Source organism: Rhinatrema bivittatum, chromosome 2, assembly GCF_901001135.1.
Source record: "Rhinatrema bivittatum chromosome 2, aRhiBiv1.1, whole genome shotgun sequence".
NCBI lineage: Eukaryota > Metazoa > Chordata > Amphibia > Gymnophiona > Rhinatrematidae > Rhinatrema > Rhinatrema bivittatum.
In genome coordinates, this window is record NC_042616.1 from 512,617,643 (window position 1) to 512,637,917 (window position 20,275).

Consider the following 20,275-nt stretch of genomic DNA (forward strand, 5'->3'; position numbering starts at 1 on the left):
AAGCTTGGCATTAAAATGCGTAAACTTAGAGAGAGATGTGACTTAATTCAGGAAGGTGGAAGAATTACTGATCCCACTATAGACAAACGCATGGATTTTCATTTCAATGCAATTCTGGATGTTGTCGCCGAGTGGAGAAAGGATAAGACTCAGCATCAAGATGTCCCTCTGGGAGGTAGGTTGGCTTGTTCTGACTCTGCAAAAGGAAAGGTGCCTTCACTGTGGAATATTTCATAAATGCCCAAGACACAGTCCTACAATTCTAGGAACAAAATGTGTCTAGTAAAAGCCATAAATATCAACCCTGGCACTCTGATGGGTTTATGCAGTCACATTGTCACTTGTGACAACATAGCTAATATAGACCAAACAGATCCCAGCATTGAATGTAATTTGTGATACTCTTGACACTCGCATCATTTCAAAAATATTTTCAGTGTATAGGAGAAATAGATACAGGATGAGTTTTAATACTTGCTTTCCGTACTTTGGGATAATTCCACAGTAGTTAGTGGGTTGAATTTTCATTTAAAGCACAGCAGAATCCTAGTACCTAGGACCTCGTTCGTCTCCAAAACTTTCATCCAACAACATTTTTGGGTAATTCTTAAATCAGTACAATATAACCTGTTAAAAATCTGCAAATAATCCTTTAAAGCAAAAGCACCCCCTCAAGACATTCAGAGAAGTTGTCTAATTTTTTTTCATCATACCCAGAAGATGATTTGTGTATGCCCTTACTCTGATTTTTTTTTTTTTCCCCATGTGGAATTTTAAAGCATTCTTCTTTCTCCAAAGACAAGCAGGATGGCAGTCCTCACACTTGGGTGATATCATCGGATGAAGCCCGGCAAGGAAAACTTATGTCAAAGTTTCTAGAACTTTGAGCAATCTGAGCATGCTCCTGCATACAATATACCACACATCACATGGGGTCCCCTCAGTGTCTTCTTACCGCAGAGCCTCACATTTTGCAGTTGGGTGGGCCTCAAAACTTTTCAGAAGTTTGGAAGTTTTAAAGCGCTTCATTTTTCTCAGCAATATCTTTTTGCATTCCTCGCACGATCAACACAGGGTGCCCTTGATTCTCCCATTAGTGTCCTAGATAGGTTTCTCACCGTTTTTGGATAAGTTATTTTTCTTGTCAATCCCATCGACGACCACCATCATTGATATCTATCTCGCATCCCTTTTATTTCTCGACAATATGTCCACTTCTAGTTTCAAGCCATGCTTTAGGTTTATGAGGGCCATGTCTATCCCAGATCTCTATGATAGATGTGTCCTATGCCTTGGGGTATTGCATGATGTCCGGGATTGTAGCAAGTGTGCCAAGATGACCCCAAAGGGACGAAAGATCCATCTCAATAAGATGGAGCACCTCTTCGGGCTGAAGAAGACTGATATATCATCATTGAATGCATCAGCATCGAGGGACCTCGGAGCCACACAGAGTTATCAAAATTGGTGGGGCTGCCGGTTCTGTCAAGGTAGTTAGCTGAGAGGTGTGCCAGAGACCGACCATCATTGGGTTCCTCCAGGTCAAGGATGTTGGGTTCATTGTCCTTGACCCCTCAACACTGGGGAAAAAAATGATCTGAGCATTGAGAGAAGCCAAAAAAGCATTGGCATCAGTCCTCATCAATGCATGGTGCCAGGCATGGGGATGCACCAGCTTCTGCTGTAATGGCCCCGAAGTGACCCCATGGAGAGGCAAACCAGTCCTTCATCGATGTCAGGGGTATATCACATTCTCTACCGGTCCCTATGCCCACCACTGATCCTCTGTTCCAAAAAGGATCTGCTAATACCTCCTGGGTCCCAATCTGACCTGGTATCTGTGATTTTCAAGGAGGAACTGGAGAGATGCATGCAACTGGCCATGGAAAGGACAATGCAAAACCTTGTCATCAGAGCACAGACGATACAGACACTAGCACCGTTGCTTCTCAAGCCCCTGCTTGAATCCCTGCATGCACTTATCAGCATGTTACTGACCCATTCCCCAGAGTCAGTTCCCAGGTTGGCATCTATGCCCTGCGGGGCACCAGCACTACCACCAACCGATCTGGTTGTCATCCCCGATCACTTGGAGGAAGAAGCCCCCTCAACACCAGAGGCAGCACCAGGGCTCAGGCCAAAATGGCCAGTCGAACAGGTGCCTACACTGCTGGCCGAGGGCAGAGTCCCTAGAGCTCCATCACCAGTCTGACAGCAGAGATGAGAGCACCTATGAGCCCTGCAGGGATGACTCCTCTGTGGCTTCCAATGATACTTCAGATGGTCTCCCATTAGAACCATCTCCTCCAGAAAATTGAAGGAAGTCCTTGCTGGAGGACTTCTCCTTCACAGTTTTTGTTTGGGTGATGGCGAAGGCTATCCCATTTCAGCTGATGACTGAAGAGGATACCGGGCACAAAAAGCTAGATATTCTCTAGTATATGGAGCCTTCCAAGGAGATTGTGGCAATCCCAGTGCACGAGATCTGTGTGGAGTTGCTGATGAAGATGTGGGAACACTCCCTCACAGTGTCTCCTATGAACAGGAAAGCGGACACGATTTATCTTGTCCAAAAGGCTCTTTGATTCGCCAAGCGTTAGCTGCCCCACCATTGAAACTGCTCTCAAGAAAGCCAGGCACATTCGGACCCATTCTTCAGCGCCCATGGGGAAGGATCAGAGAGCGATGGATGCTCTTGGGAGGAAGGTGTTCCAGGGCGCTATGCTTATTGCCAGCTTAGTGGCCTACCAGTTCTACATGAGTCAATAAATGCGCAACATCCTTACTCTGGTTTAGGAGGTTGCTGAGCAACTGCCTCAGCGGAGCAAGACACCTTCCAGTTATTTGTGCATAAGGATATGGAGTTCAGAAAACACAGGGTCTGTTCAACCTATGATGTTTTCGAAATGGCATTGAGGGTCTCTGCAGCGAGAATCAGTGTCAAAAGGCTTGCGATTCTACGGGACTTGGATCTCAGACTGGAGGTGCAGGAGTGACTCTCTGACGTGCCTTCAGAGATAGAGAATGACACAGTGGCCCAGGGACCATCATTTGACACTTCAGCAACTGTCCACTGGCATTCAGGACCCACTTTCCTCAGCCACAAGGCAGGAAAAAGATCTAGGCATCATAGTGGATAATACATTGAAATCATCAGCTCGGTATGCTGCAGCAGTCAAAAAAGCAAACAGAATTTTAGGAATTATTTGGAAGGGAATGGTAAATAAAATGGAAAATGACAATGCCTCTGTATCGTTCGATGATGAGACCACACCTTGAGAACTGTGTACAGTTCTGGTCACCTCATCTCAAAAACGATAGAGTTGCACTGGAGAAGGTACAGTGAAGGGCGATCAAAATGATAAAGGGAATGGAACAGGTCCCCTATGAGGAAAGGCTAAAGAGGTTGTTCAGCTTGGAGAAGAGACGGCTGAGGGGGGATATGATAGAGGTGTTTAAGATCATGAGAGGTCTAGAACGGGTAGATGTAAATCAGTTGTTTACACTTTCGGATAATAGAAGGACTAGGGGGCACTTCATGAAGTTAGCAAGTAGCACATTTAAAAACTAATCGGAGAAAATTATTTTTCACTCAATGCACAGTTAAGTTCTGGAATTTGTTGCCAGAAGATGTGGTTAGTGTAGCTGGGTTTTAAAAAGGTTTGGATAAATTCTTGGAGGAGAAGTCGATTAACTGCTATTAATCCAGTTGAGTTAGGGAATGTCCTCTGCTACTACTGGCATCAGTAGCATGGGATCTTCTTAGTATTTGGGTACTTGCCAGGTTCTTGTATCCTGGTTTAGCTACTGTTGGAAACAGACTGATGGGCTTGATGGACCCTTGGTTTGACCCAGTATGGCAATTTCTTATGTTCTTATGAAGTTTGGGCCCAGGAAATCCTTCTTCCACCCGAAGAGGTAATACCCTCTGCCACATCACTCGTCAAACTCCAGGGCTCTCATGGCTGTCCCAGGCAACAGAGGGCCCTTAAGCTCCTGGTGGCACCTCGGTCAACTCCAAGGATGGGTTTTTGTCTGGGCTGCAGGGAACATAGCCAATTCCCTCATACTGTGAGCTATGGATCTGCCGATTGGGGAAAGGCTTCAGTTCTTTGCAAACCGGTGGTTCAGTGTAACCTTGGACCAGTGGGTTCTTTCCAGTGTTTGTGAGGGGTACAAATTGAATCTATTGGGCAACCTACCAGATTGCCTCTCAAACTTATTCTGGGGCCTGGTAGCACATCAGGAAGTACTAGTAGCAGAGCTATCATCCATCTTAATGGCCAGAGCAGTCAACCCGTTACAACAGGGCAAAAGGAGCGGGGATTTTATTCCTGGTACTTCCCTATACTATAGAAAACAGGAGGACTCTGTCCTATCCTGGACCTAAAGGCCTTGAACAAATTCTTCAAAAGAGAAAAGTTCAAGATGGTTTCCCTGGGCACCTTGATCCCATTCTTGCAAAGAGGGGACTGGCTATGCTCCCTGGATCTAAAAGATGCTTATACTCACATCGAGATCTTCCCAGGTCACCGAAGTATCTCAGATTTGTGGTGGAAAAGCAGCACTTCCAGTATTGCATTCTACCATTTGGGCTTGAGTCAGTCCTATGTGTCTTAATGAAATGCCTAGCTGTGGTGGCGGCGGCACACCTTCGCAGACTGGGCGTTCATGATTTCCCGTATCTGGACGATTAGTTGGTCAAGAGCACCTCTGGGCGGGGCCGATGAGTCCATGACCTAAACCATCTGGTTGCTGGAGACCCAAGGGTTCATTGCCCACTAGCCCAGGTCCCATCTCAGCTCATCACCACAATTGGACTTTATTGGAGCCCTGCTAGACACAACTCAGGCCAATGCTTTCCTACCCCAGGAACGAGCCATCAACCTGATGACCATCATAGCAGGGATTTAACAGAGCCAGCAGGTGTCAGCATGGCTTATGTTGAAGCTGTTGGGCCATATGGCCACGATGGTACATATCGCTCACTTGGCATGTTTGCACATGCGAAAGGCACAATGGACCTTGAGGTCACAGTGACAAGCCACTCAAGACCTCCAGGATCGCAACCGAATCACACAGTCTCTCCGGGACTCTGTCCTAGTAGTGGGAAATTTTTGAATCTTGAAAGGGGGGGTGCTCTTTCAAAGTCCTCCCATCCAAATTGTCCTCACCACAAATGTCTACCCTTGGCTGGGGAGCTCATGTACATGGACTCAGCACCCCCAGGGTCTGTGGTACGCTCAGGTAAATCTCTATCAAATCAATTTCATGGAGCTCTGGGCGATCAGGTGCATGCTGTGGGCTTTCAGAGATCAGCTGCCTAACAAAATTGTACTGATATAGACAGACAACCAAGTAGCAATGTGGTATGTCGTCAATCAGGGATGGTACCTCCTATGTCAGAACTACTACCCACTGCCTTCGCATCAGATACCCTGCAGTTCCGCAGTGCTCACTGCTCAGCATTCCTAGTTTTTGTCCTGTGTTCCTGCTCTTTTCCTGAATTTCTTCTGATTGCTGCCTGCTCCCTTGTGTTGTCTTGATCCTTGGATTGTCTCTTCACTGCCGACTGTGGACTGGATCTTGACTCCTCTTCCGTCTTCCTTCTTCAGCTGTAAGTCCTGCCAGCTGCCAAAACTTGGGGATGCAACCCGAGGGGAAGATGGCTGGCTAGGTAGAAGACCTGCTGCTGTGGTGTGCCATCTGCCACCTGTTAAGGCCTATCTTGTATGAGCACAAGATAAGAAGCGCAAATTTAACAGCAGAACAAGGGCTTGCTATGCTCTGGCAAGACAGATTGTGAAGACCATGACCTCCTCTGACTCGCCGGCACTTCAGCTTTTATAAAGTTTGGTCTTGCAAGTCCTGCAACTTACCACTTCAGTGCAAAACCTATCTCAGCGCATGGATGCCTTTCCATCGCACAGTCCAGCTGTTCCACCTCCAGTTCCAGTTGCAGCACTGGAAGGTCATATTTTTGGTGGCAGTCACTTCAGCACACAGGGCCAGCATGTTCCAGGCCTTATCGACTTATTCACCTTACACTAGGATTTTTCATGACAGGATGGTCTTAAGTATGCAGCCTAACTTCCTGCCTAAGGTGCTGTCAGATTTCCATCTTAAGCAGTTTATCGTCCTGCCAGCAATCTTTCCCAGTCCCCTTTGCACCAAGGCAAACAAGCCCTGCACAGTTTGGACTGGAAAAGAGCCTTAGCCTTCTATCTGGAGCAGGCAGAATTCCATAGACATTTGGTTTCTTTTGATAGGAATAAGTTGGGTATCGCCATTGCCAAGCAGATGCTTTCTAATTGGCTAGCAGACTGCATCGCCTCCTGTTATATACCCAGGTGAATTTGCATCTTAGAGGTCATGTCAAGGCTCACTCTGTTCGAGCCATGGCAGCATCGGTGGCCCATTTTCGAGTAGCTCCCATAGAGGAGATCTGCAGAGCTGCAACATGGAATTCTCTACATGCATTTACATCACATTATTGTTTGGATAAGGACAGTTGATGTGACAGCAGGTTTGGCCAATCTGTCTTTTGGAATTTGTTTGAGGTATAGAATCCAACTCTGTTCCCACCTAGTGCCCATTGTTTTTGTTCATGCTGCCCCTCCTCCCCATTACCAACAGAACTAGTTTGTTGTTGCCCAGTGGCATTTGTTTTGGTTTTTTGTTGGTCCCCTTTTATGTTGGCGTGGTCTATAGCTAGGGATTCACCCATGAGTGAAGACTGCCATCGTGCTTGTCCTCTGAGAAAGCAGAGTTGCTCACATGTAACAGGTGTTCTTGGAGTACAGCAGCATGGCAGTCCTCACGAAATTTATTTATATTTATTTATTTAGGGCTTTTTTATACCGACATTCATGATACCAATCATATCATATCGGTTTACAAGAAACAATGGTGCAAAAACACCATGCCCACCACCCCATGGAGTTGGGTTTTCAACATGTGGGTTTTTTCATTTTATTTTATTATTATTCCGAATTCTATGATATAAGTCTGAGGGGACTCCATGCGGATGTGTGGCATATTGCATGTGTGAGCATGCTCAGTGAGGCTCGGTCAAGGTTCTAGACATTTTAACATAAGTTTTCTATGCTGGGCTCCATCCGATGATGTTACTCATGTTTGAGGACAGAAATCCTGCTGTCTTTGGAGAACACTTGATACAGGTAAGCAACTCTGCTTTCTATGTTCCCCATTACTAAGGTCTAGGAGAAAGACCGATACTTCACGCATATCCAGCATAGCTCTCTGCTTCAACAGCAGGGGGAGAAAGATCAATACTTCACACACATCCAGCATAGCTCTCTGCTTCAACGGCAGGGGGAATGAACAAAAGTGGATCTATATACAGACAACAACCAACAAGGACTGAATTACATAGTCTGGGTAAACAAATAAATATGGGTGTAGCTTGCTTATTGCGGTGGTTACTACCCCTAACTAATTAAGCTAGATATTTCACTTAGATGCAGATCCAACACTGCTCTCTACATTAATGGTGGGGGTGGAAGGGAAATAGAACCAAAAAGTTACTAAGAGCCAAGAGAAACAGATAAGTATGAGAAAAAAAAAGTGTGAAGCTTGCTGGGCAGATTGGATGGGCCGTTTGGTCTTCTTCTGCCGTCGTTTCTATGGTGCTGCTATGCTACTTTCTCTGTTGTTGCCCAGTGAATCTGAAGTATCCCTGGCTCTTCTCCTCATACTTGCTGTTTACAGAACATGAGCCCCTGTTGGCTAATCCAGGAGAAGTGAGACTGCAAATTGAAAACAATCTGGGAAGGGAACTGCATATTTTTCTAATGGAATAAAAGTTTCACTCTGATTTGACCAAAGATGAGAGAACAGGTACCGATGCTGAGAGTAAAGTCTGAAGCATCAAAATATTTTTTTCCCCAGAAGAATGCCTAGCACCTGCTCCAGTTATGAACTGATACATATGACTGACTTGGATCCCAGGATTGGTTACTTGAGGCATTGTTATCATTTATTGCATTGTTATGGTCTTATATAACTAGTGTTTTCTGTTTAGAAGTTAAAGAAGTTTGTTTAAAAAAAAAATAAGAGTAACAATATTTTTGTAAGAATTGTTGCTTGGGTACAAATGAGCAAGATTATTTTAGACTCTCTTTTTTTTAAACATAATTTACTCGTATAACTTTGTGTTTGTTGCCTGGCCTAATGGCCCAGATATAGAGCCATATACTACTAAGTGGGGAACCAAAATTCAGTTTCTGACTCTGATCTGAGCTCCTGGAGCCTGTTGGGGTTGCAATGTACTCATCCCTTGAGGAAAGGAAGACTTGTGATTTGCTTCTGTAATAATGCCTGGCTGATCTAAGTGAAGCAATAAACAGTGCTCTTTCGGATAAGATGGCAGGTTGTACCTCTCTCAACAGTTCACAGTAGTATCTGGATATGAGACAGAGGCAGGAAAGTAAGCTGTAAAATCTACTGGCAGGATAGCACTAAGGGGCAGCACAGGAATGGTAGCTGGCAGTGTGCAGTGGTGCTCATCAATGGAAAATTGGATATGACTGAAATGGCCTTCAGACAAATGCTGTCTATTCAAATGCATTGATGTCAAAACAAATGGAGAATAATGTTCTTGCTGGTGTGAAAATATGATGTTGATATAAAGTGTGATGAGTTAATTGGGAGACTCATCAAGGTGTTTTTAGGGTTGTGCATTGAAAAAATTGAATCCATTTTGCTTTTTGTGTGTGTTTTGCGATATTTAATGTTTTGTTTCGTTACACACACACACACACATACATTTGCATACATGCTTAAAATCAATTTTGTATGTGTAAATATGATTTTGCATGCATCAAAAAATATGTGCAAAAATCAGTGAAACAAAACAAATGCAGTTCTCTAGTGTTTAATGCTAAATTCAGAATCCAAAAGGGAAGGAATGGGCATAACCAGGCTTGGTCCGGATAGTTTAGCAATCTCATTAAATCTAATGATGTCAGGATGCAATGGTTGCTTTACAAAAAATAGTCTATGGTAGGGCAAAAATTGCTGCAATTTGTATTTTAAGTATAATCATCTGCAGTCCCATCATTAGACCATTTTAGTCAAAGATTCTAGTACTTTCATAACTGACATATTGAGAGGATCTTTTGTTACAAATCTTAAAGCAATATGTCATATGTATGTGGAATCTTTTCTAGAAAAAGTGCTTTCAGCAAATGTTGCACAAACTAGTTATGGTACCCCTTCTTTCTTAATAGTATCCTTGAAACTTCTAGGCTATTAACTTTAGATAGCCTGGTCCTTTACTGAGCATGTCTTCTGGCATGGGAAGACTTACAAATTAGGCTGTTGAAAGTTCCACTAATCTCTGGAACCAAAATCTTTTTGGCTAACATAATGATGTTAAATTGAGTCCCTCCAGCATGTGATTGAATTTTGTCCAAAATGTTTGGTATTATGTTTCATGGAAGGAAACAATATAAATACTTTTTTATCCATCTTAATGCTTTTAAAAATATAAGCCTATTTAGATTTTTCAGGTTCAGTGCAAGTAGAAAACCCCAGATCTGAGACTATAAAAAAGAATACATCTCCTTGAACCTTTCTTGACCAGGAATTGGAACAATTACTCTGATTTCTAACATGACAGATACTTTGAAATAAGGCCTTTCCAAATTGCTTGGAACTCATGAAAAACTGAACAAACCACTGGAAGTTCTGTAACTCTGCACTTTAATTTTTATTCACTGGTACCATTGGGAAAAACAGTTTTCTCAAGGAAGCAGCTTTTGCTTCCAGCTATCTTCTTGCCCACCATAATTATCATTTACTTCCTTTTAAATCTAGAAATTCTTAAACTTGTCCTGGTGACTACACAGCCAGTGAAGTTTTCAGGACATCCACAATATGCATAAGATTTTACAGAGCACCGAGGAGGAGCTGGCTATCATGGTAAATTGGGTAGCAATGATATAGGAAGGTACAGAAGGGAAGTTCTGGAGGCTAAATTTAGGCTCTTAGGTAGGCCATTGAAATCCAGAACCCTCCAGGGTTGCATGCTCAGAAAAGCTCTCCATTCCACATGCAGAACCTCAGAGGCAGGCCAAGCTCCAGAGTCTCAATGCATGGATTAGACAGTGGGGCAGGGAAGAGGGTTTTTATTTTTGTTAGGAACATTCTGGGAAAGGAGGAGCCTATTCCAATGGAATCAGGCAAGGTCAAAGTCTGTTCCAAGTCAGCAATGAGAACATAGTCCAAAAAGGCTGACGGATAGAACAAACAGGGCAGGAAGGTGCAACAGGGGGGGCAAGGCAGGAATTGGAGACCAGGGCTGGAACTGGAGGCAAGGCAAGGGTGCACAGCAGGACACCTGTTGGTGAGGCATTGGCTGGTAGCAGACGACTTCCTTATATATTAAGACAAGCCGTTAAGCCCGTTAAAACGGGCTACATTACATTTTGTTTTCAGTCCATTTTCTAACACAGCACTCTTCTACACTTTTTCTCCCTCTCTCCCCCTTCCCCTCGTTCACTCCTCCCCTTTCCTCCACTCAGTCTTACTCACCCTCTGTCTCCCACTGCCTTCTTCCCCTCACTCTCACCTCCCTCCCCTTCCCTCAGTCACTCCCACCTCTCTCCCCTTCCCTCAGTCACTCCCCACCCTCTCTCAATCCCATCCCCTCCCCCTCAGCCCTCCTCCACTCCCTTTTTCTCTGCTCCACAACTTCTTACCCTTCCACTTACTCACATCCCTGTCTCTCACCTCTCCCTCATTCTCCTTCTCCCTCTCCCCCTTCCACTTACTCACATCCCTGTCTCTCACCTCTCCCTCATTCTCCCTCTCCCCCTTCCACTTACTCACATCCCTGTCTCTCACCTCTCCTCATTCTCCCTCTCCCCCTTCCACTTACTCACATCCCTGTCTCTCACCTCTCCCTCATTCTCCCTCTCCCCTCACTCTTCCCCACCCCCTACCTCCCTCCCACACACTCACCCACTCCTCCCTCCCTCTCACTAAGTCCCTCCCCCTCCCTCCCTCTCACTCAGTCCCTCCCTCCCAGTCCCTCCCCCTCACTCAATCCCTCCCTCCCTCTCACTCAGTCCCTCCCTCCCTCCCACTCAGTCCCTCCCTGTCACTCAGTCACTCCCTCCGTCCCTCCCACTCCCTCCCTCCCTCTCACTCCGTCCCTCTCACTCAGTCCGTCCCTCCCTCTCTCTCTCTCCTCCCTCCCTCTCTCTCTCTCCTCCCTCCCTTACTACTGGCCGCTGCCGCTGCCGCCATGTTTTTTTTCCTGACGCTGCCTAAGACCGACGTGCTCGCCCGCACATGCGCAGTAGAGCTGCTCTGTACTGCGCATTTGCGGCACGTCGGTCAACCTTCATTTATTAGGTTGATAGGAAGTGATGTCTTTAGCCAGCACGTCCGGAAGTCCTGGTAGCAGGGCCTATAAGAGGTAATCCTGGTGGCAGGAAGTAGGATGCTGCACGGTGTAGGATGCTATCTGGGCATGCTGGAAGGTAAGGGTGTTACAGCTCGATGGACCTTGATCTGACCCAGCCTGGCACTTTCTGTGGCTTTTTTTTTGTCTGTTTTAACATTATATATTTATTATGTAAATTGCTGTCATTGGTTCATGCTGTATTATAGCAAATATAATAAATCATAAACCCGTTCTCCACTGTATGCAAGTTTATCTCATGCATATTCATTGTCGATATCCCAAAAAGCCAACTGACTGTGGAGTCACTAGGGCAGGTCTGGGAAGCACTGCATTAATCTCTGTTTTGGGTTCAGTGAAACACCTGCTTTAATCCAGCAGAGAACTTTTTGCCTTCACTTTGAAGGGGAAACTGCTACAAAGGTCATGTGGAGCATATGTTACTACTGAAAGAGACAAAGGCGTCAGGGGAAGTATCAGAACCAGGTCCCATAATGAGCGAAAATCCAGTGAGATCTGCAGTTTTATCGGTTGAACCTGCAAGACCAGGTGGTGGTACATCCTGAGGTCCAAACTAAGATGGCAGGGGTTAATGTGTTAAAAAATGAGGAAGGCACAGCTCCCAGGTGTAACAGTAAAATAGTATAAGGATCTGTAAAATGAAAACGAGGAGAGGAGTGTGCTAAAAATCTAATGTGCAGACGATGAAGTACCTGTTCAGTGACATCCACACCCCCTTGCTGCAAGTGTTTCTAGGCATTTGTGATACTACTGGTGGAGAGAGTCTTTTTAGTAAATTGTCTATAATCCTGAGAGATTTCTGTACCTATTTTTTTTTAACAGAAAAAATACAGGAAATCTACAAAGCCTTTGTTAAAGAATCAGGTATCCAGTTCACTGAACTAGAAGAGCAGGTGTTACAGTTTCATTTAAGTAATCTAGAGTATGCCTGTGGCAGCAGCCTTTATCAGGTAAGCTTCCCTTACACACAAAAGGAACATGTGCTCATTATGTCCACTTTCTTTGGTTTGGTTACATTCAAATGGATTTTCTAACAGTTTAATTTACATTTCATTCCAAAGGGATATTTGTGTCTTTTGCTAGATAGAGCAAAAGCAAGGGGGATCAGTTTCTTTCTCTTTCTCATACATTTGAATATACTTGCATGTGTGTATAGATACAATTTATTTTTTCTGATAGAGCTTTACACATATATATATATTTTTTTTCTGCCTCACAGAATTTTGTTTGTTGAAAAGTGTGAATTGTTTAATACTGGTCATCTAGATATCTCATGGACATTTTATGTCGCTCTTAAATGGATACAAGGGCCCATTGCTCAAGGGAGAGAGAGAGGGTGTGGAGGGGGGGTGTGCTTATGGTTTCTTTATAATGTGTTCAAGCAAGTTGTAAGGGAAAAGCTCATCTATGGCTGCTTTGAATTGTTCTTCACTGGAAGTCAAACTGTGAGGCTCATGGGTCTTACACTGTTTTTTTTCCTATCCATGGTACCTCATTTCATTTTCCTCTCTGGTATATCGTTTACAATTTACGTATAGTATATGGGATGTCCTGGGTTTTGTTCACAGGTGTCTGCTCGTTCTTGGGACCACAATGAGTTTTTTGCTCAGTTTGCGGGAGATCACACCCTTCTAACTGCAGGATATTCTACCATAACTGACAAGCTGGCTGAAGGACTGGACATCCGGATGAAATCTCCAGTGAGTCTCACAACAGATGTTTAACGTGCAGGTTGCATTTTTTTTAATGTTTATTTGGTAAGATAGAATAAATAGTGTGAAGTTGGTGGGGTTTTATCAGTTTTGTCTTATTTTCAAAGGAGTTGACTCTGTTTCTATGGGGAGAAATGTTTTGTTGATGTTTCAGAGGTGTTTTATCAATGGATATGATGCAGAGTCAGACAATTTACAGCACAGCAAAATGAGATAATGAGCAGGGTAGAATGCTAACACCATCACTGGGATTTGATTTGCATCTTACGGTAATGCTCAGCAAAGGTTTAGACTACAAAGGGGCCGATGTGCAGCTGTGGAGTGGCTAGTTAACAGGCCGATACAGTACAGTGCGCTCTAATGGAGCGCGCTGTTAGCCTGCTCTTGGACGCGCGTTTTCCCTTACCCCTTATTCAGTAAAGGGAGGAAAACGCACGTCCAACCCGCAGCACCTAATAGCACCATCAACATGCAAATGCATGTTGATGGCCCTATTAGGTATGCGCGCGGGATATAGAAAGTAAAATGTGCAGCCAAGCCGCACATTTTACTTTCAGAAATTAGCGCTGGGAAACTGCACAGAAAAGCAGTAAAAACTGCTTTTCTGTGCACCCTCCGACTTAATATCATAGCGATATTAAGTCTGAGGTCCCGAAAAGTAAAAAAAGTTAAAAAAAAAAAAAAAAAAAAATTGAATTCGGCCCGCGGCTGTCGGGCCGAAAACCGGATGCTCAATTTTGCCGGCGTCCGGTTTCCGAGCCCGTGGCGGTCAGCGGGCTCGAGAACAGACGCCAGCAAAATTGAGCGTCGGCTGTCAAACCCGCTGACAGCCGCAGCTCCTGTCAAAAAGGAGGTGCTAGGGAAGAGCTAGTGTCCCTAGCGCCTCCTTTTACCTGGATCTACCGCGTCACCTAATTTAAATAGAGAATCACGCACACCGGCGAAGGGCCGGTGCGTGCGCCGGGAGAGTGGGCGTTTGTCCGCTCTCCCGCGGACTTTACTGTATCGGCCCATAAGTTAGCTGGCTATACATATCTGGCTACTTAACCGGGATATTCAGCAACGCAGCATAACTTATGTAGTTAAATCTGGTTGCACCATAGGGCTGTGTAAAGTTAGCCAGCTGAATATACCCAGCTATCTTAAAGTTAATCGGATAAGAGACTGCTGAGGGGGGATATGATAGAGGTCTTTAAGATCATGAGAGGTCTTGAACGAGTAGATGTGACTCGGTTATTTACACTTTCGAATAATAGGACTAGGGGGCATTCCATGAAGTTAGCAAGTAGCACATTTAAGACTAATCGGAGAAAATTCTTTTTCACTCAATGCACAATAAAGCTCTAGAATTTGTTGCCAGAGGATGTGGTTAGTGCAGTTAGTGTAGCTGGGTTCAAAAAAGGTTTGGATAAGTTCTTGGAGGAGAAGTCCATTAATGGCTATTAATCAATTTTACTTAGGGAATAGCCACTGCTATTAATTGCATCAGTAGCATGGGTTCTTCTTAGTATTTGGGTAATTGCCAGGTTCTTGTGGCCTGGTTTTGGCCTCTGTTGGAAACAGGATGCTGGGCTTGATGGACCCTTGGTCTGACCCAGCATGGCAATTTCTTATGTTCTTATGTAAGTATATCCGGCTAACTTATGTGGCTAACTCACGTCTCCCAGAAACACCTCCCACCTTCCTCTGGCCCACCCCATATGGCACTGGATATCGCCATTTAGACGGATAACTTTTCAGTTTTCCGTCTAAATGGCTTTTGGATATCAACCTCAGAACATTTCTAAATAGATGAAGAACCTCAGAACAGGTGAATGTACTTTTGGTCAGAGCTATACTGGGCAAGTGAAATAAATAGTGCTCCTGGGCCTAATTCTCTAGGATTGATATTTGAGTATCAATGCTTATTTAATTAATCAAGCCTTTTTTGTTAGTGAATATCAATTAAAAAAAAAAAAAACCAAGCAAGTATGGATTTGTATTCCATGAAGGCATTAGAAATACATGAGAGTGAATTAGATAAGTCTTACGTAATTATATTTTCTAATAATGTAATTATTTTTCAAAGGGGTTTCACATATAAAAATAGTGGATTTTCACAGACTTTTTAGCACACATTTGGGACTGCGAGTACACATTGCTGAGGTTTTTCTCTGGAAGAGGATTTTCCAAAGATTTTTTTCCTTCTATGATGTCCCCTTTATGAGCACTACTTAGATATGTTTTAGTAATTTATACTAGTGCTTGTCTTTTTAAGAGTGATTATAATAATTCATGAGCTACATGGGATTTTTTTATTGCTCATTTATTATCTTTCCTCACACTTGAGCTTTCAAGATATGAGTGAGTAATTTGGATTGGCAAACTACAAATTTTCCTAAAAGAAATTAAAATAAATATGCAAACACTTCAAACCAGGTGAATTTTAGCCTAGTTTGAGTTCAGCAGAAGTTTTGGATTTTTCCCAGAGTCGCTGGGGAAAATCTGAGCAGATTTGCTGAGATTCATTGTGATTTTACCAGTTGGCAGAAATCTTCAATGGATTTGTCTGCTGTGAATTTTTGCAAATTTACTTGAAATCTAATGTGTATTTGATTTGTGAAACTCTAAATCAGATTTTTACAAAAAAACAACAACCCTCATGGAACTAATTTGGCAAACCAGCAAACTTCTTGTGAGCTCATTTGCAAACTCTTATTTTAATTTATTTTTTAAATTTGCATGTCTACACAGAACCTGCCCCAATCTTGCTCACTGCCATTTATGACCAGGACTTCAGAGAATCCAGAACTGAGGCACTATTGGCCTTGCTTCATTGCCACTTGATTGGGCCTCACTTTCTTATTTCTCTGTAACCCAGCCAGCTCATCAGTGATCCTAGGGAAGGGGCATAGACTTTGGGGTCAATGTTACATATGTGCCTTCAATCTCACCTACAAACGTTCCTCTTCTGTGGTGGCTAGGACTCCCTCTCTAACTTTGGGCAGTCAGCCCTGTTGCTGCAGCGCACTCCACCATCCGGAAGCAGGGCCGGTGCAAGGGGATTTGGCGCCCTAGGCGAGCCTTCTCCCTTGCGCACCCCCCCCCCCCCCCCCACGGGTACACCACCACCCCCTGGTCTTGGCATCAACCTCTACCTCATTCTCGATCACGCCAGCCCACTGTGTGGTTTTCTGGGTCACGAGCAGGTGGGGCACTGCTCACGGCCCACCACTCCTCTTTGCTACTGCTTGCAGCCCCATATGGCTCGCACCCAGTGGCACACCAAGGGTCTCCGGTGCCTGGGGGCCAATGCATTTGTGTGCCTCTCCAGCATCCCCCCCTTAATCCTTCTTGTACTAATGCTTAAGGTCACAGAAAATAGTGGTGTCTCTAGACAGAAGAATTGTTGGGGGGGGGGGGGGAGCCAAAATGACATTTCTTCATCACACCCACTGCTATAGCATGGATCCTGCTTTAAAATTGGTTATAAAAAAAAAAGTGTTAATAAAAAAGTCCAAAGGGTCTTCTGTGTAATTTTAAAAAGCTGGCCAATTTCACACTATAAAATTATTTGATAGCCTCATTCAACTAATTCTATATGGCTATGAGAGTGAAGTCTGGAATATATAGGAAGGGACAGAATGTCAATATAAATCCTGCACCTCCAATTCTGTAACTCTGTGCATCCACTGAAATTCCCCCAAACAATGGAGCTTGGATGTTTCCCTTACAGCTCATCATACTAAAAGATATTTTCAAATTCTGGTGTCACCTCACAGTAACAGCAGCACAAACACCTTCCATCGCCAGGCACATTGTGAACTAACACACAACCCCGCAAAAAAGACATTCAAAATCTGTACTACAATCCCATCGTAACATAACAGTAATAACACCAAGAACTCAAACAACAATAACCCTACTTGTGAAAAAGCAAGGGTAAATATTACACTGGGTCCTAGAATACCAATACACCACCTACTGAGGAAACAAAACAAACCAGATTGCTATAGATCCCTATACAGACACTATATGCTAGCAGAATCTCTCATCATGGTCACACACAGAGAGCAGAGACAGACACTCACCAAATACAGAATAAAGCCAGATAAAGTATAAATAGAAATGTGCAGACAAAAACTGAACTGTAAAATGCATCACGCCAGACTCTATACAGTGTAACAATGGAAAACCAAAAATTTCACCATTCCTCGTGAAACAAATCAATAAAATCAAGATATATAAATCATTAATCATAATTATAAAATCATACAAATAAAATAATTTCAAAACAGCTGATGAATAAAATATCCAATAATTAAAGACTCATGCAAATTTTGAAAGCTTTACCAAACAAAATATTTCAAACAGCAGACACATCACATACTATCCAATAATTAAAATGGTAGTCAATCAAGAAAAATGAACTTAAAAAGCCACCTTTTTTTTTTTTTAATTCTTTATTTATCAATTTTTTAATAAATCACATAAATGATTTACAGAACACAAATATATCATGGTTTGAGAATAAACAAACAACCTTACTTTCCAAAATTAAAACACAAATGTAATTCATTATACTCTAAACCATATCCTATTCAATACAACCTTGAGAGATGTGATGGTTATCAGAATTTAAGGGAGATTTTTAGGTTAAATATTCCATTAATCAAACAGGGCTTAATACAGAACCTGGATATATTTCACATATTAGACACTAAACCAAAGAATCAGATATTGCAACCAGTTGATCAAATGTTCCAAGGAGATTTAACTAACTTTCTTGAGGATTCCACTGCTCAAAAGCCACCTTTACTTACCCTTTCCAGCAGTCTTCCTACTCCTTTCCCTTGCAGGCCACCAGAAGCATCAGTAGCTGCTGAAGCTGTCCTCACAGTCCTCTTCCTTAGGGACCACAACCAGTCTCTTCCCTCACTCTCTCACTCTCTCTCTGTCAATCACACAATGCTCTCGCTCTCTCTTACTTACACACAGGTTTTCAATCACACACACACATGCTCTCTCTATTTCACTTACACACAAGCTCTCAAATCACATACACGTTCTATCTCACTTACAAACAGGCTCAATCACACACATGCCCTCTCTCATAGCCACAAGCCAGCCAAAAACATGCTCCATCTCTCTCTCACACACACATTGACACACACAAGCACCCTCCCTGACTCACATATACACCACACACATACAGAAGTACCCTCCCTGTCTCACATATACACCACAAACATACAGAAGCACCCTCCCTGTCTCACATATACACCACAAACATACAGAAGCACCCTCCCTGTCTCACATACACATTACACTCTCAAAGAAGCACTTTGCTTTCAGACTTGCAGCAATTTTCACTTTTACTAAAAGTGAAAGTGATGCTCCCAACCATTAAATAAGCAAACCATATTCCTATCAGAAGGCAAAATGACACCCTTCCTTCAGGTTCTGTCCTCCCAAGGGACAGCCACCCACACCGTACAGCTCTTGTTTTACGCTTTCAAGCAATAAAGCAAGTGTCTTTCTTCAAACTATGAGTCGTATGATTATTCATGTGGGAAATATGGAACAGAAAGACATCCTTAGTCAGCTTCCCTTTTAAATGGGAAGATTCCAGTCTTAGTCATTTAAAAATATACATTTTCTAAAGGCTTAAAAAAAAAAAAAAAAGGCAAAACCGTTTCAGACTGGAACTATTCTAGTCTTCATGCTTAAATTATGCTTTTAAAAAAAACCCCCCACCTGGCATCAGTATCTTAAATTTGTGATTTTGCTGTGATGAACATTTTAAATACTTTATTTATTTTATTTATTTATTTATTTATTTTGCTTTAGTATTTGTCTCTACCCACTTTGTTAAATTTTATTTTCCAGAAGAGGGATGCTTAAAATTCAGTAATTTCATCTTTCATCCAACTTTTCAAAAGTTGCGCTACCAGCACAAAAGTTGAGGTATATGTATTATCACATTTAATTTTTTTAAACTGGCAGATTCCTTTCTCACACACACACACACACATACACGCACCATTCCTTTCTCACATACACACACCCAGAAAGAAGATCGGCGCAGCAGGTCTAGCTGATCACGTGGCCGAAGAAAGGAAGATCGGCACAGCTGGAAACCAGATGCCAAGTCTTAGGGGGCGCTGCGGCAGGCAGCCAGCCCCCAACTTGCCCTGCCTCCTCCCCAGTGCCACCCTCCTGACGCCCCCACCCTGGTGGTCCAGCGGAGGGCCCAGAAGCGATCTGCCTCTCCCGGGGCCTCGGTTGCCACTAAGCAAAATGGCGCAGGTGACCTTTAGTCCCTACCATGTGACAGGGGCCAGCTTTTGCTTAGTGGCAACGGAGGCCTCGGGAGAGGCAGATCGCTCCCGGGCTCTCCGCTGGACCACCGGGGGGGCGTCAGTAGGGTGGCACTGCGGGGGGGGGGGAGGCAGGGCGAGTCGGGGGCTGGCAGAATTTTGAAAGGGCACTTTTTGCCCTTTCAAAATTCTGCTGCCTGTCGCGGCGCCCCCTAAGTCTCTGCGCCCTAAGCACAGGCCTAGCTTGCCTAGTGGTTCCTCCGGCCCTGTCCGGAAGGCAAATTCCAGTACAGAGCAGAGTAGAGGAAAATGTTAATCTTTATCAGCAGCTGACAAAGTGAAAATATTTGAAGCATGACAATTTAATGTTTTGACAAAATGTAATATAACCTGTATTTAAAGCAAATTGATTAAAAAGCAAATGTATGTGTCTAAAGTGAAATTTTTGTATTATACAAACTATATTTTACTCTTAAAATTTGAAATTTAAATGTAAATCAAATCTTCATATTCAAAATGCTAACAATATACTTCACATTACTCCTCTCTTTTTTTTTTTTTTGCAAACCATTTTTATTGGATTTTCAAATGAATAAACAAACATTACAAATATCTCAACATCAGTTGCAGTTACGATACATTACATAGTTGTGGGTGCGACAGAAAACAATCACCTCCTAGGTGACAGTACAAAAATAAATTACGTAGGACCAAGCAATTAGAAAAGAAACTTTGAATCCAGCATGCTTGCCCCCATCAACTGGAAAAAAGATTTTTTTTTTAAATAAGTGTTTCTCCCACACACACACACG

General features: G+C 43.3%; 1 protein-coding gene across 3 annotated transcripts in view; it reads left to right on the forward strand.

Annotated features, from left to right (window-relative positions):
• The window catches only part of KDM1B (lysine demethylase 1B), a 174,385-nt gene that overhangs the window by 97,440 nt on the left and 56,670 nt on the right, over positions 1-20,275 (forward strand). For all 3 annotated transcript variants that reach the window (XM_029590738.1, XM_029590740.1, XM_029590739.1), the window contains exons 13-15: positions 4-175; positions 12,275-12,402; positions 13,021-13,152. In XM_029590738.1, the coding sequence (XP_029446598.1) occupies positions 4-175; positions 12,275-12,402; positions 13,021-13,152 (432 nt within the window). The remainder of the gene's footprint in view (positions 1-3; positions 176-12,274; positions 12,403-13,020; positions 13,153-20,275) is intronic.